The sequence below is a fragment of the Eriocheir sinensis genome, chromosome 21 (assembly GCF_024679095.1).
Source record: "Eriocheir sinensis breed Jianghai 21 chromosome 21, ASM2467909v1, whole genome shotgun sequence".
NCBI lineage: Eukaryota > Metazoa > Arthropoda > Malacostraca > Decapoda > Varunidae > Eriocheir > Eriocheir sinensis.
The window spans coordinates 812,501-824,624 of NC_066529.1; the positions used below are offsets into that span (position 1 = coordinate 812,501).

The following is a 12,124-nucleotide window of genomic DNA, read 5'->3' on the forward strand; positions in this document are numbered from 1 at the left end:
CCTCTCTTTTGGCCACTCTTCTGAACTCTTATTTTTATATAGGGGCAGTGTTTAGCTGGGGGGGGTTTCTCATTAATATTTTTTGCCCTTGAGCTGCTTCCATGTTATAAAAAAAAGACCCTACCTCGCCAACTCCCTAATTACTTACCTGCAAACCTATCTACTTACCCATCTACTTCCCTCTCTCTACCTATTTACCTATACCTATCTAATCTACTTACATATATACATAATCCATACAAACCTTTCTACCTGACCCATTTACCTACCTACCTTGCCTACTTACTCCCCTATCTACCTCTCTACCTATCAAATACGTTCATTCACAGGTAGATCATTTACACAGATACTACATACATCATTAATATTACGCGGGTTTGAATTGATCACTGAACAGGTAGATTACAATGATTGACGCGTAATCTTTCACATAGACACACCAAATTGCATGACGAATAATAAATGATGGTTGTTTTTTATCCTCTCTCTCTCTCTCTCTCTCTCTCTCTCTCTCTCTCTCTCTCTCTCTCTCTCTCTCTCTCTCTCTCTCTCTCTCTCTCTCTCTCTCTCTCTCTCTCTCTCTCTCTCTCTCTCTCTCTCTCTCTCTCTCTCTCGCTCGCTCGCTCGCTCTCCTCTCCTCTTCCCTTTCCTTTCCTTTCCTTTCCTTCCTTCCTCTCTCTCTCTCTCTCTCTCTCTCTCTCTCTCTCTCTCTCTCTCTCTCTCTCTCTCTCTCTCTCTCTCTCTCTCTCTCTCTCTCTCTTAATTAAGACTAAACGAAGCTGCTGAAGTTTTTTTATTATTTTTTTTCCGGGTCTCAATTTTGCCTTCATGACGGCCACACGCCCCCGCCCGGCTCTTAACTAGACAACAACGTTTTCACCCCTTTTTCCCTTCGCAGTGAACGTTGGGTATAACTCTTCTAATTGACGGAAAGTTTAGCTTCACGGAAAATGAACAAAAGAGAGAATACTTTCCCCCCGGGCTCCTCCTTTTCTCTCTTCATTCTTCCTCTTTATAGGAGTATGTAGGTACGTGTTTCCAGGCTCTTCTTATAATTTCTTCCGGAGATCAATGGAGAATGATTGATCGTGAAGGGAAACCGCTCCGCAAAGAGTATGGGTGAATTATGGATATCTTCCTTGGTGGGGTGGAAGATTGAAGACGTGGGACGGGTGGAGAGGGGCAGGATGGAGAGGTGGAGGCGTATGGGCTGACAAATAGTTGTGGGTAAAAGTGGAGTTGGTTAAGAGGCATCGTGGCTGAGCAAAGTTGGAGGCAAGTTTGTTATGAGAAGAGTATGGGTGAATCATGGAAATATATCTTGCTGGGTGGAAGATTAAAAAGAAGAGATGGGTGGAGATGGTCAAGATGGAGAGGAGAGGTGGAGGCGTGAGGGTTATTGAAGGAGTGGTGGTTAACAAAGATAATGTGGGCAACTATGGAGTCAGTTTTAAGAGGTACCGTGTTTCTGTGAAGGTGGAGGAGGTCAGGTTTAATGAGTGTTGTGTGATGAAGAAGATGCTGTGATGAAACTCGGGGTGGACAGATGAACGTCAAATGTATCGCGATTGCATTGTGACTGACTAGCGGAAGAAAGGCGAGAGTATCAGCTACTTCACAAGGCCGAAAAGTAGATGAATCGGGTTCTCATGTGTGTTTCTTCCCGTTCACGGTACAGAAGCCTTGTCAAGCCACCATCAGGGTCACGAAACTACATACTGAAAAGCTTACAAGTCCCACGAAAGGTCTGTGAAATGTATGTGCCAGGGCTCGGAAATGTTTAAGAATATTTTTTTTTTTTTATGTCTGCGCCTGTAGCGCCGGTAGGCTTGTTTGAGGGGCCTGGATGGTAGTTGGCCCCAGCCCGTATTGGCGCAGGCAAGTGTTTATAGTGGCGCCGTAGAAGCCTTTCCCCTCGCTCTACTCACCCTCTTGTCCTCGATGCCTGAGAGGTCGTAGAACTCCTCGCGGGTGATCATGAAGGCCGCGAGGTTGGCAGTGTAAATGGCCAGGAAGATGAGCGCGAACATGGCCCACACGTTGCCCATAAACCTGTAGGGATAGAAGGAGACTTTGATGGGTGTGAGAGGGAGACGGACGAACATGCATAGATAGAGATACAGAAAGACAGACAGACGGAGACGGATGTAGAGACTGACAGAGCAATCGATCAAGAGATAAAAAAAACAGACATGCGGAGGAGACACTGACGATAGATAGAGTAGAAGAAAAGAGAGAAGAGAAGAGAAGAGAAGAGAACAGAACAGAAGAGCAAGAGAGAGAGAGAGAGAGAGAGAGAGAGAGAGAGAGAGAGAGAGAGAGAGAGAGAGAGAGAGAGAGAGAGAGAGAGAGAGCAGAGCATTGTATAGCACATAAATATTATACGTCGCCCAATCTTTATATACTGTAAACTCATTTTCCTTCTGTCATCTGCAAAAATGAAATATATAAATGACAAAAATGAATGTTTATCAATGCATTTTACAGTTATTATTTTTGTATATATGTGTGTGTGTGTGTGTGTGTGTGTGTGTGTGTGTGTGTGTGTGTGTGTGTGTGTGTGTATGTGTGTGTGTGTGTGAGTGTGTGTGTGTGGGCCTGCTAGAGGGGATTCCGAGTTAATACTAAAGTCTGTCTTAAAAAAAAAATTCCCTCCATCGTTTTCACCACGTTTTCTAAAATTCTGTTTGCGAGGACACACACACACACACACACACACACACACACACACACACACACACACACACACACACAATGCATTAAGTTCTACCTGCTTGACCTTTCGTTGCTACAGCTCTCCCTGTAAAAATTCTTGGCCCAACGTGAGTGAGTTAATAGTTTAATTTTTCGACGTTTTAATTTTTTACTTTTATTTTTTAACGCTTTTTTTGACGTTTATTGTCGTGTTTTGTTTTTCTTTCTGTTTTTTTTTTTTTTTTGTGTGTGTTTTTGTAAAATGTGCGGCTCGGGGTGAAGGGGGCCGGGGAGGGCGGGTTAAGGGGGGGGGGGGGCAGGTGTCCACGAGGGTGCGAGCAAGGGCTATACATCTTCCGGCCAACTCGGGGGGAGGGGGGGGGGGGGGGTCACTGCGGCCGGACAAACAACCACCACACACACACACACACACACACACACACACACACACACACACACACGCACACAAGCACACACACACACACTCGCACGTAAGCCCTAAGATCAAGCATAACTTATTTACCGAACTAAAATGGAACGTATTGGTGGACACACACGAACACACGTAAGCCCTAAGATCAAGCATAACTTATTTACCGAACTAAAATGGAACGTATTGGTGCTCCGCGTTTTGTGCCATTAAATAAAGTCCCCGAAGACCCAGACACGCACGGCCGCCGGCAACGCGCGCTCTGTGTTGTGTTGGCGCAAAAAACATGACAAAAAGTGTTTCGCCTCAGCAATTAAACTCGTGGGTCTCCGCTCAACAGGTGCCGCAACACAAACCCCGAAGCTTTAAAGGGACGGGAAAAAGTGTATTAACCATGGCTGATTAAACATGTATGAGGACTTTTGACATGGAAGCGCGGGCGAGACTGTAATAAAACGCTGATAAATACTCGAGGTATTTACTCCTTTACCTTCATTCCATGCTTGAAAGGGAAGAAGAAAAACGCTTTAAAGGGAGGGCAAAAAAAAAGTGTATTAACCGCGGATGATTAGATATATATGGAAACTTTTGTCATCAGAGCGCGCGAGAAGCTTGAACAAAACGCTGATTACTCGAGCTATTTAGTCCTTTTCCTTAATTCCATGCTTGAAAGGGAAGAGGAAAAACGATTTAAAGGGAGGGAAAAAAAGTGTATTAACCGTGGATGAATAGATATATATATATATATATATATATATATATATATATATATATATATATATATATATATATATATATATATATATGGAAACTTTTGACATGAGAGCGCGCGGGAAGCTGGAACAAAACGCTGATTAACCGAGCTATTTAATCCTTTTCCTTCATTCATTCATTCATTCCACGCTTTAAAGGGAAATATTAAAACTGTATGAGCCGCGGGTGATTAAATACATATGGGAACTATCAGCATGGGAGCGCGCGGGAAGCTGGAACACTCACACAAAGCGATGATTACCCGAGCTCTTTATTCCTTGATTCCACGCTTAAAAGTAAAGAAAACAAAAGTATATGATCCGTTGATGAAATATATGTCGGGGAACTTTCAGCATGGCATGGCGCGGGAGCCTGGAACATACACAAACAACGCTGACTACCCGAGCTCTTTATATCTTTTTCCTTGATTCCACGCTTAAAAATAAAGAAAAAAAAGTATATGATCCGTTGATGAAATATATGTATGGGAACTTTTGGCATGGCAGGGCGCGGGAGGCTGGAACATATACAAACAACGCTACTACCCGAGCTCTTTATTTCTTTTTCCTTGATTTCACGCTTAAAAGTAAAGAAAAAAAATGTATGAACCGCTGAATAGATATATGTATTGGAACTTTTGACCTGGAGCGCGCGGGAGGCTGTAACAAAACGCTGATTACTCAAGCTCTTTATTTCCCTTTTTCCAGGGCCGGTGATGAGCTCGTCGTGCAGTACTGAAGCAGGATTGACGTGAACGGCGGCCCAGTGTAATTTCATCAGGCGGAAGGCAACAAGTCCCGAGGCAGACGAGCGGGCGAACAGACGGACATACGGAGAGACAGGTAGGAAGACAAACAGCCCGTGCATGGAGGCATAGAGCGTTGCATGAAGCTTCGATGCATGATACATGAAGCGAAGTTCACCTGCTGGGGAAGTTTTATTCTACCTTTTTCTGTTGCTCTTCCATTTTCTCGTGTGTGGTGGTGCTACCGACCGCAACTCACCCCTCACCCTTCCTTTGCCTCTCCCTTCGCCCCTTCCTCATCCTTTTCCATTTTCCCCTCTCGTTGGTAGGTCTTTGCGGTGGTAATGTATGCAGAATGAGTTACAGCAAAGAGATGCACCTTAAAATGTTCACGTTCACGGGCTGAGCGACGATGTGGTTGTGACAGGTGCATGGAGAGGAGGGAGGGAGCTGCGCGGGGACGGGGGGAGGGGAAGGAGCATTGAGAGGAGGGGTGCCGCAGGGGTAGAGGGTGAGAAGGGTCTGTTGAAGGTAGGGGGAGGGACGCAGGGATGTGGGTTTCTACATGAAGGGTGGAAATATTATTTTGCCAAACATTATTGCATATTTGTTTTGTTCGTCGTCGTGTGTGTGTGTGTGTGTGTGTGTGTGTGTGTGTGTGTGTGTGTGTGTGTGTGACAGAGCGTGCGCCCCTGCATGTGCATATCAATAAGTCAGTCAACCAGTCAGTCAGCCCGCCAGTCAGTCAGTCAGTCAGTCGGTCGGTCGGTCGGTTCGTGCATGGGCAAGCCTTGTGGACGAATGGATGCATACATTTGTGTGTGTTGGAGGGGGGGGGGAGGGGGGATACTGAGGGGCTGTGTGTGTGTGTGTGTGTGTGTGTGTGTGTGTGTGTGTGTGTGTGTGTGTGTGTGTGTAGCCTTGCCATTCTGAACATTTTATTTTATTTATAGGGATAGTGTTTAGCGGGCTTGTTTTACATCTCATTATTACTTCTGTTTGCCCTTGAGATGTTTCCTTTACTGTAAAAAATAAAAAATAAAAAAATAAAAAAATGGACGCCGGCGTGAGTACCAACCTGGCAGTGTAGCCGCGGGGACAGTCCACGTTGACGGCCGCCTGGAAGAGTATGGCCCACACCATCCACAGCGTCCGGCACAGGGAGAAGCGATGGCTGGGGGCGGGCTGGAGCTGTGGAGCGGGAAGGGGAGACATGGAGACATAGGGCCAGTAGCTCCACAGTCCAACAGAGCGTCACTGTAAGCACTCCAACCAAACTATATTCACAATGATCCGTTATTTATACTCAATGCCAGCTACTAAAGAGATGATTCCCTGTGTGGTTTTCTATAGTTTCCTTCTTTTTATATCAACGCCAGACACTAAACAAGGAATTTCCGTGGAGTATTTTGTGTTTGGTTGGGGAGCTTACAAACTTTTGCTCTATTGGACTAAAACTGGCCCATGGGAGTACTGGTTAAAGAGAGTCTATTGGCTCATTACGAGGTTCCCCGCTCTGGTGATTTCATCTGCTGGACAGTCACTGGGTGCTTGCCGAGAAAATAAAAGCACATCGGTACGTACGTTCAGATTACTCCTGACGCAACGGAATAACACAAGTCGATTAGATTTTTAAAGGAGTTGATAGTTTTCACGCTCACTACTTCTGCGAGCATGTTGTTCCGTCAGGAGGAGGAGGAGAAAAAGGAGGAAGAGAGAAAAGGACAAAGGTGAGAAAGTATGACAAAGAAAAGGAAAGAGGAACAAATGCAGGGATAAGAAGGGAAAAAAAAGAACAAAAGGAAGTGAGGATTATGACGCAGTGGAAGATGATAAACGTTGAAGAAGAAAACGAAGAGAGAGGAGGAAGTAAAGGAGGAAAAAGAGGAGGAGGAGGAGGAGGAGGAGGAGCAAGAGATTTAGTGGTATATAAGATACAGTTCTTCTACTCTCCTCAGCTATTTAAAGGGGGAGGATCAGGGGAGGGTCTAATGAGTGTTTCTTTTTAGGTTCACGGTACAGAAGCAGGGCTAAACTACCAGGGTCATAAAAAACTAAAAAAAAGAAAAAAAAAAACTACTCAAAGCCTTAACAAATGTGTGTACTTGGGTGAGGAAATGTTTAGTCATACGGCCCTAAGTCAAGGTCAGCGCTGCACCATATTGACGCAGCAGCAGCAGGAGAATGTTTTGCGCAAAGGTAACGAAGCGGGAGGTGACTGACGGATGAATGGATCGGCCAAGGGATAAAGGGATGGACGCTAAAGATAACAAGCTTCGTGTTTCTTTTATGACGCAGGATTTATTTATTTATTTTTTTTTTTTTTTTGTGATGCCCGTTGTAGATCAATGGAGGCAGGTATTGACATGAATGCTTTTGAATAAGGACAAAAAATATATGTGTGTGTGTGTGTGTGTGTGTGTGTGTGTGTGTGTATTCAGCGTTGTTGCAGCCTGTCGTAACGAGTAGTGTGCGCCGTTAATTATTTTGAGGATTGAAGGAAAGAGTGAATAATAGAATGTGTGTTTTATGAATATTGGGTTGTTGATGTTTTTTTGTTTTTTTCGAGACTAAGGAAAGAAAGGGTTTGGATTAAATTTTGAAGAATAAGTCTGTTTATGTTTGTCTATTCATCCATCCATCTATCTATATACATATATCTATTTTCTATCTATTTATCTATCTATCCATCTATCCCTTTCCTATCTATCTATGTCTTTATCTCTCTATTTATCTATTTATCTATCTATCTAACTATCCATCTATCTTTTTCCCTATCTATCCATCTCTTTACCTATCTATCTATCTCTCTATCTATCTCTCTCTCTATCTCTCTATCTAGTAACAAAGTCCTTGGTAATAAAGACGTCCGCTGAGGCGATTAATCATGAACGTGGCTTAATACAGAAGACAAAGGAGGAACGCTGCACAGTTTAGTTAATACCTGTTGCTCTTTTTTTGTGTGTGTGTGTGTGTGTGTGCATTTACTTCACTTATATATAATGTGAAAAAAGTAACAATTGGTATTTTCAGTCAGGCTTTCTGTAGGGCGTTTTTGTTTTGTTTTTGTTTTTCCTTTTTTTTTACATGCATTGACGGTGAAATGAGGAACACACACACACACACACACACACACACACACACACACACACACACACACACACACACACACACACACACACACACACACACACACACACACACACACACACACACACACAGTTTTACATATATTCTTTTTTTGGTATTCGCGCTGCTAACAAATTTACAATATTTCCAAGGGAGGCTGATTGAACACGGAATTTTGTGAGGCAAACTTTTGAGGATCATGTCGAGGATATAAAAAAAAATCCTTCCCTTCTTGGTAAGGCAGCCGCTGAGAGGAGGCTTAAGGGGGGTATTCTGAGATGCCGCCGCCTCTCTCATCAACTATATCCTACGGTCGAGAAGGAAATGAATCAGGTCTTCAGTATTTTTTTCTTAGGCTCACGGTACAGAATAAGGGTCAGACTACCACCAGGGTCACGAAACTATCACCGGAAAGCCTCACAACTCCTAGAAAGCCTTGTCAAGTGTGTGTGTGTTTGCTTGGGCGCCAGAATGTTTAAGAGTATGACCTTTATGGACGGCCAGGTGCTAATGAGGCAGGTGCTAAGTCTTGCCATCACTTTAAATCAGTATCAACGGGAGAATCTTTCATCAAGTAATAGGAAAAAATAATAGTTGAAGCCCTTTGTTTACGCGGTAGTTAAAATTAAAAGCCCTCTCCTCAGGTGGTAGATAAAAACAAATAGTCTTCCTTTCACGCGAGATAAAAATTAGTTAAAGTCCTTTGTTCAGACAGTAGATGAAAAAAAAAGTTAAAGTCCTCCCTTCATGCAGTAGAAAAATTAGTTAAAGTCCATTTTTCAGACGGTAGATCAAATGTTAAGCCTTTCCTTCACGCGAGAGAAAAAATATGTTTAAAATCCTACTTCACAAGATATATATAAAAAAGATTAATGCTCCTTCTCGACGCGATAATAAAAGTAATGGGGGGCCTTTCATCTCGCGATAGGAGAAAACAGTTAAATCCCTTCCTGAGCCTGATAGAAAAAATAAGTTAAATCCCTTCCTGTGCCTGATAGAAAAAATAAGTTAAATCCCTTCCTGTGCGTAATACAAAAATAAGTTAAATCCCTTCCTGAGCCTGATAGAAAAAATAAGTTAAATCCCTTCCTGCGCGTAATACAAAAATAAGTTAAATCCCTTCCTGCGCGTAATACAAAAATAAGTTAAATCCCTTCCTGCGCGTAATACAAAAATAAGTTAAATCCCTTCCTGAGCCTTATAGAAAAATAAGTTAAATCCCTTCCTGCGCGTAATACAAAAATAAGTTAAATCCCTTCCTGCGCGTAATACAAAAATAAGTTAAATCCCTTCCTGCGCCTTATAGAAAAATAAGTTAAATCCCTTCCTGTGCCTGATAGAAAAATAAGTTAAATCCCTTCCTGCGCCTTATAGAAAAATAAGTTAAATCCCTTCCTGTGCGTGATAGAAAAATAAGTTAAATCCCTTCCTGCGCCTGATAGAAAAATAAGTTAAATCCCTTCCTGTGCCTGATAGAAAAAATAATTTAAATCCCTTCCTGCGCCTTATAGACAAATAAGTTAAATCCCTTCCTGCGCCTTATAGAAAAATAAGTTAAATCCCTTCCTGTGCGTGATAGAAAAATAAAGTAAATCCCTTCCTGTGCGTGATAGAAAAATAAAGTAAATCCCTTTCTACATTTGATATGAAAATACGTTAAACCCCTTTCTTCGGGCGGTAGATAGAAATAGTCACAGCATTTCCTTCACATAACAGGAAAACAAAAAATGCTGATGGTCTTTTTCACACGATATAAAAAAAAGTTAATGACCTTTCTTCAGGGGATGAGAAATAATAGGCAAAAACCTTTCAATATGCTATAGGAAAAAACAAACCAAAAAAAACTTATCTTCTTGTGGCGAAAAAAATAGAAAAAACTCCATCACGCGACAGAAAGAAAAAAAAGATTAAATCACTTTCTTGACTCCATAAAGTGAAACGCACAGAGTGGAAGTGAAGTATCAGGATCATAACGGGTGCAGGACTTGAATCTTCTCCCTTAATTACACGAAATAAAAAAATATATATTACCTTTCTTCAGGGGATAAAAAAATAATTAAAGGCAATCACTTAAAACACCTTGACTCTCGCACCTGCCCATATGAAATTAACTTTAGATCACGCAGGTGGCTTCAACCCCTACAGAACACACCTCGAAAGATAGATAGATTGGGGAAGAGGGTGAGAAGGGGTGATGGGTGCCGAAGACGGTGAGGTTGGGAGAACAAGGGCGATACAGGAAGAGAGAGAAATGGGAATGGGCTCACGACAAAAAAAAAAGACAAAAAAAATAAAGTAAAAACCATTTCTTGACTCGGTGAAAAAAGTAACGCACAGAGAATGGGAGTTAAACATCAGGCTCATGACGGGTTCAGGACTTCAATCTTTTTCCCTTAATCACGTAAAAAGGGAAATCTCACTAAGGGCGCGAGCGATGGCCACCTGACACGAGATGAAGAAAGGCAGGCAGGTGTGTTCTGCACGGGATTAAGCCACCTGCGTTATCTCGGGTTAATTACATATGAGCAGGTGCTGGAGTCGAGGTGTTTTAAGTGACTGCCTTTTCTGATTAACTCTTCTTTGCATGCCGTGGTTAGGTTAGGTTAGGTTAGTTTAGGTTAGACAGACAGAGACAAACAGACAGGCAGTCATTCACACGCAGACAATTACTGTACCATTAAAACAGACAGAAAACAGCCACTTGGAGAATTGTCGTAGAGGTACACGAAGATTAATCAACGCACACAGGCTAATGACCTCACTCACACATACACACGCGCGCGCACACCCACGCACGGACACACACGGACTCATAATTAAGCAGATCGAAGGAAGCAATTAGCCTAAATTAATGAAGTAAATGTGGCGGAAACTTCAGTCCAAACACTTTGTTCGTATGTCAGAGGAAGACAAACAAACGAGTACTCAGACACGCGACACAGACGAAAGGATGATACAGGTGAGGAGACATAGATAAGAACGTGTAGGTAAGAAGACAAATAGGTAACAAGATATAGATTAAAAGACATAGGTAAGAACGTGTAGGTAACGGGACTAATAGATAACAAAATATAGGTGAAAAATCATAGGTAAGAACGTGTAGGGAGAGGGCAAATAGGTAACAACGAATGCAGGAATAATGATAGGAAATAAAACAAAAGGAAATGATAACTAGGACACAGTGGAAGATGACGAACGTGAAGGGGAGAAGAACGAAGAGGAAGGGAAGTAAAGAAGGATAAAACAGGTAAAATATAGGTTAGAACAAACAGGTAATAACAGACTGGTAAAAGCAAACAGGTGACAGGTGAGGAGACAGACAGACAAACAGACAGACAGGGCCTCACCTTCATGTTGTAGCCGGAGGGACTGAGCCACTCGAACAGGAAGATGGACACGGCCGCCACTTGTATCGCCACCAGCGCTACCAACATCCAGGAGGCGGTGTCGAAGGGCTCTGCGGAAAGAACATAAAGTATTGGGATTCCCTTATGTAACTCGAGAGAAGAAGGAGGAGGAGGGCTGTTGCTTATGGGAAGAACATGTATTAGGTTACAATGGAGTGCTTTCAGGGTCGCCTCCTCTTCACAAACAGATAACCTAACATTAGATCTTGCGAGACACTCTATGCTGTGTTTCTTAAGTACTGTCGCGTGGCTGGCAAACTCGGTCGTCAGGGTACGGCTTAAAACAGAACTGGGTTACGGGAAGAGAAACGAAAAACTCATTTGTAACGTTTTCATTGTCCGTGGCGGGTTTTGTCCTTAGCGGGTTTTGTCCGTGGCGGGTTTTGTCTGCGGCGGGTTTTGTCCGTGGCGGCTGCGGGAGAGCGGTGGATCAGAGCTGCGGTGTCGGAGAGTGGCGGAGTAAAATATTTAATAGACCGAAATATCCCGCTTTTCGTTGATCCTCTTAAACGTAATGGGTGAGAGAGAGAGAGAGAGAGAGAGAGAGAGAGAGAGAGAGAGAGAGAGAGAGAGAGAGACGGATTAGCAAGCTCGTGTGTTCCGCGTTCATATATGTTGATTAATTTTTCGTGAGCATTCGTGGATTAGGTCGGATTCGCGTCTCCCTGTGTATTGTTGTTCTTGTAATCCGTTCTTGAGCGTCGCTTTGATCAGCTTCGCGTGTGTGTGTGTGTGTGTGTGTGTGTGTGTGTGTGTGTGTGTGTGTGTGTAGATAGATAGATAAAGAGTAGATGAATGTGAAAATAAAGGAAAATTAACAACAATCAAAGAAACGAGAATGGAGAAAGGAGGAAGAGAGAGAGGGAGAGAATGAAGGAAGGAAAAAAAAAAGTGTTTGTGTATAGATAGATAGATAGATATAGAGCAAATGAACGTGAAATCAAAGGAAAATAAACAACATTGATC

General features: G+C 42.9%; 1 protein-coding gene and 1 long non-coding RNA gene across 3 annotated transcripts in view; one reads left to right on the forward strand and one right to left on the reverse strand.

The window, feature by feature from the left end:
* The window catches only part of LOC127001483 (uncharacterized), a 95,386-nt gene that overhangs the window by 45,439 nt on the left and 37,823 nt on the right, over window positions 1-12,124 (forward strand). The window contains exon 2 of the long non-coding RNA XR_007755308.1: window positions 4,585-4,719. This is a non-coding gene — a long non-coding RNA (uncharacterized LOC127001483). The remainder of the gene's footprint in view (window positions 1-4,584; window positions 4,720-12,124) is intronic.
* LOC127001480 (glutamate receptor ionotropic, NMDA 2B-like) overlaps window positions 1-12,124 on the reverse strand; it is a 204,719-nt gene that overhangs the window by 30,492 nt on the left and 162,103 nt on the right. For both annotated transcript variants that reach the window (XR_007755303.1, XM_050866034.1), the window contains exons 12-14: window positions 11,099-11,208; window positions 5,701-5,813; window positions 1,929-2,052 (exon numbers count right to left, since the gene is read on the reverse strand). Coding sequence is in view for 1 of the 2 variants with exons in the window: in XM_050866034.1 (XP_050721991.1) it covers window positions 1,929-2,052; window positions 5,701-5,813; window positions 11,099-11,208 (347 nt within the window). In the remaining variant the exon portion in view is untranslated. The remainder of the gene's footprint in view (window positions 1-1,928; window positions 2,053-5,700; window positions 5,814-11,098; window positions 11,209-12,124) is intronic.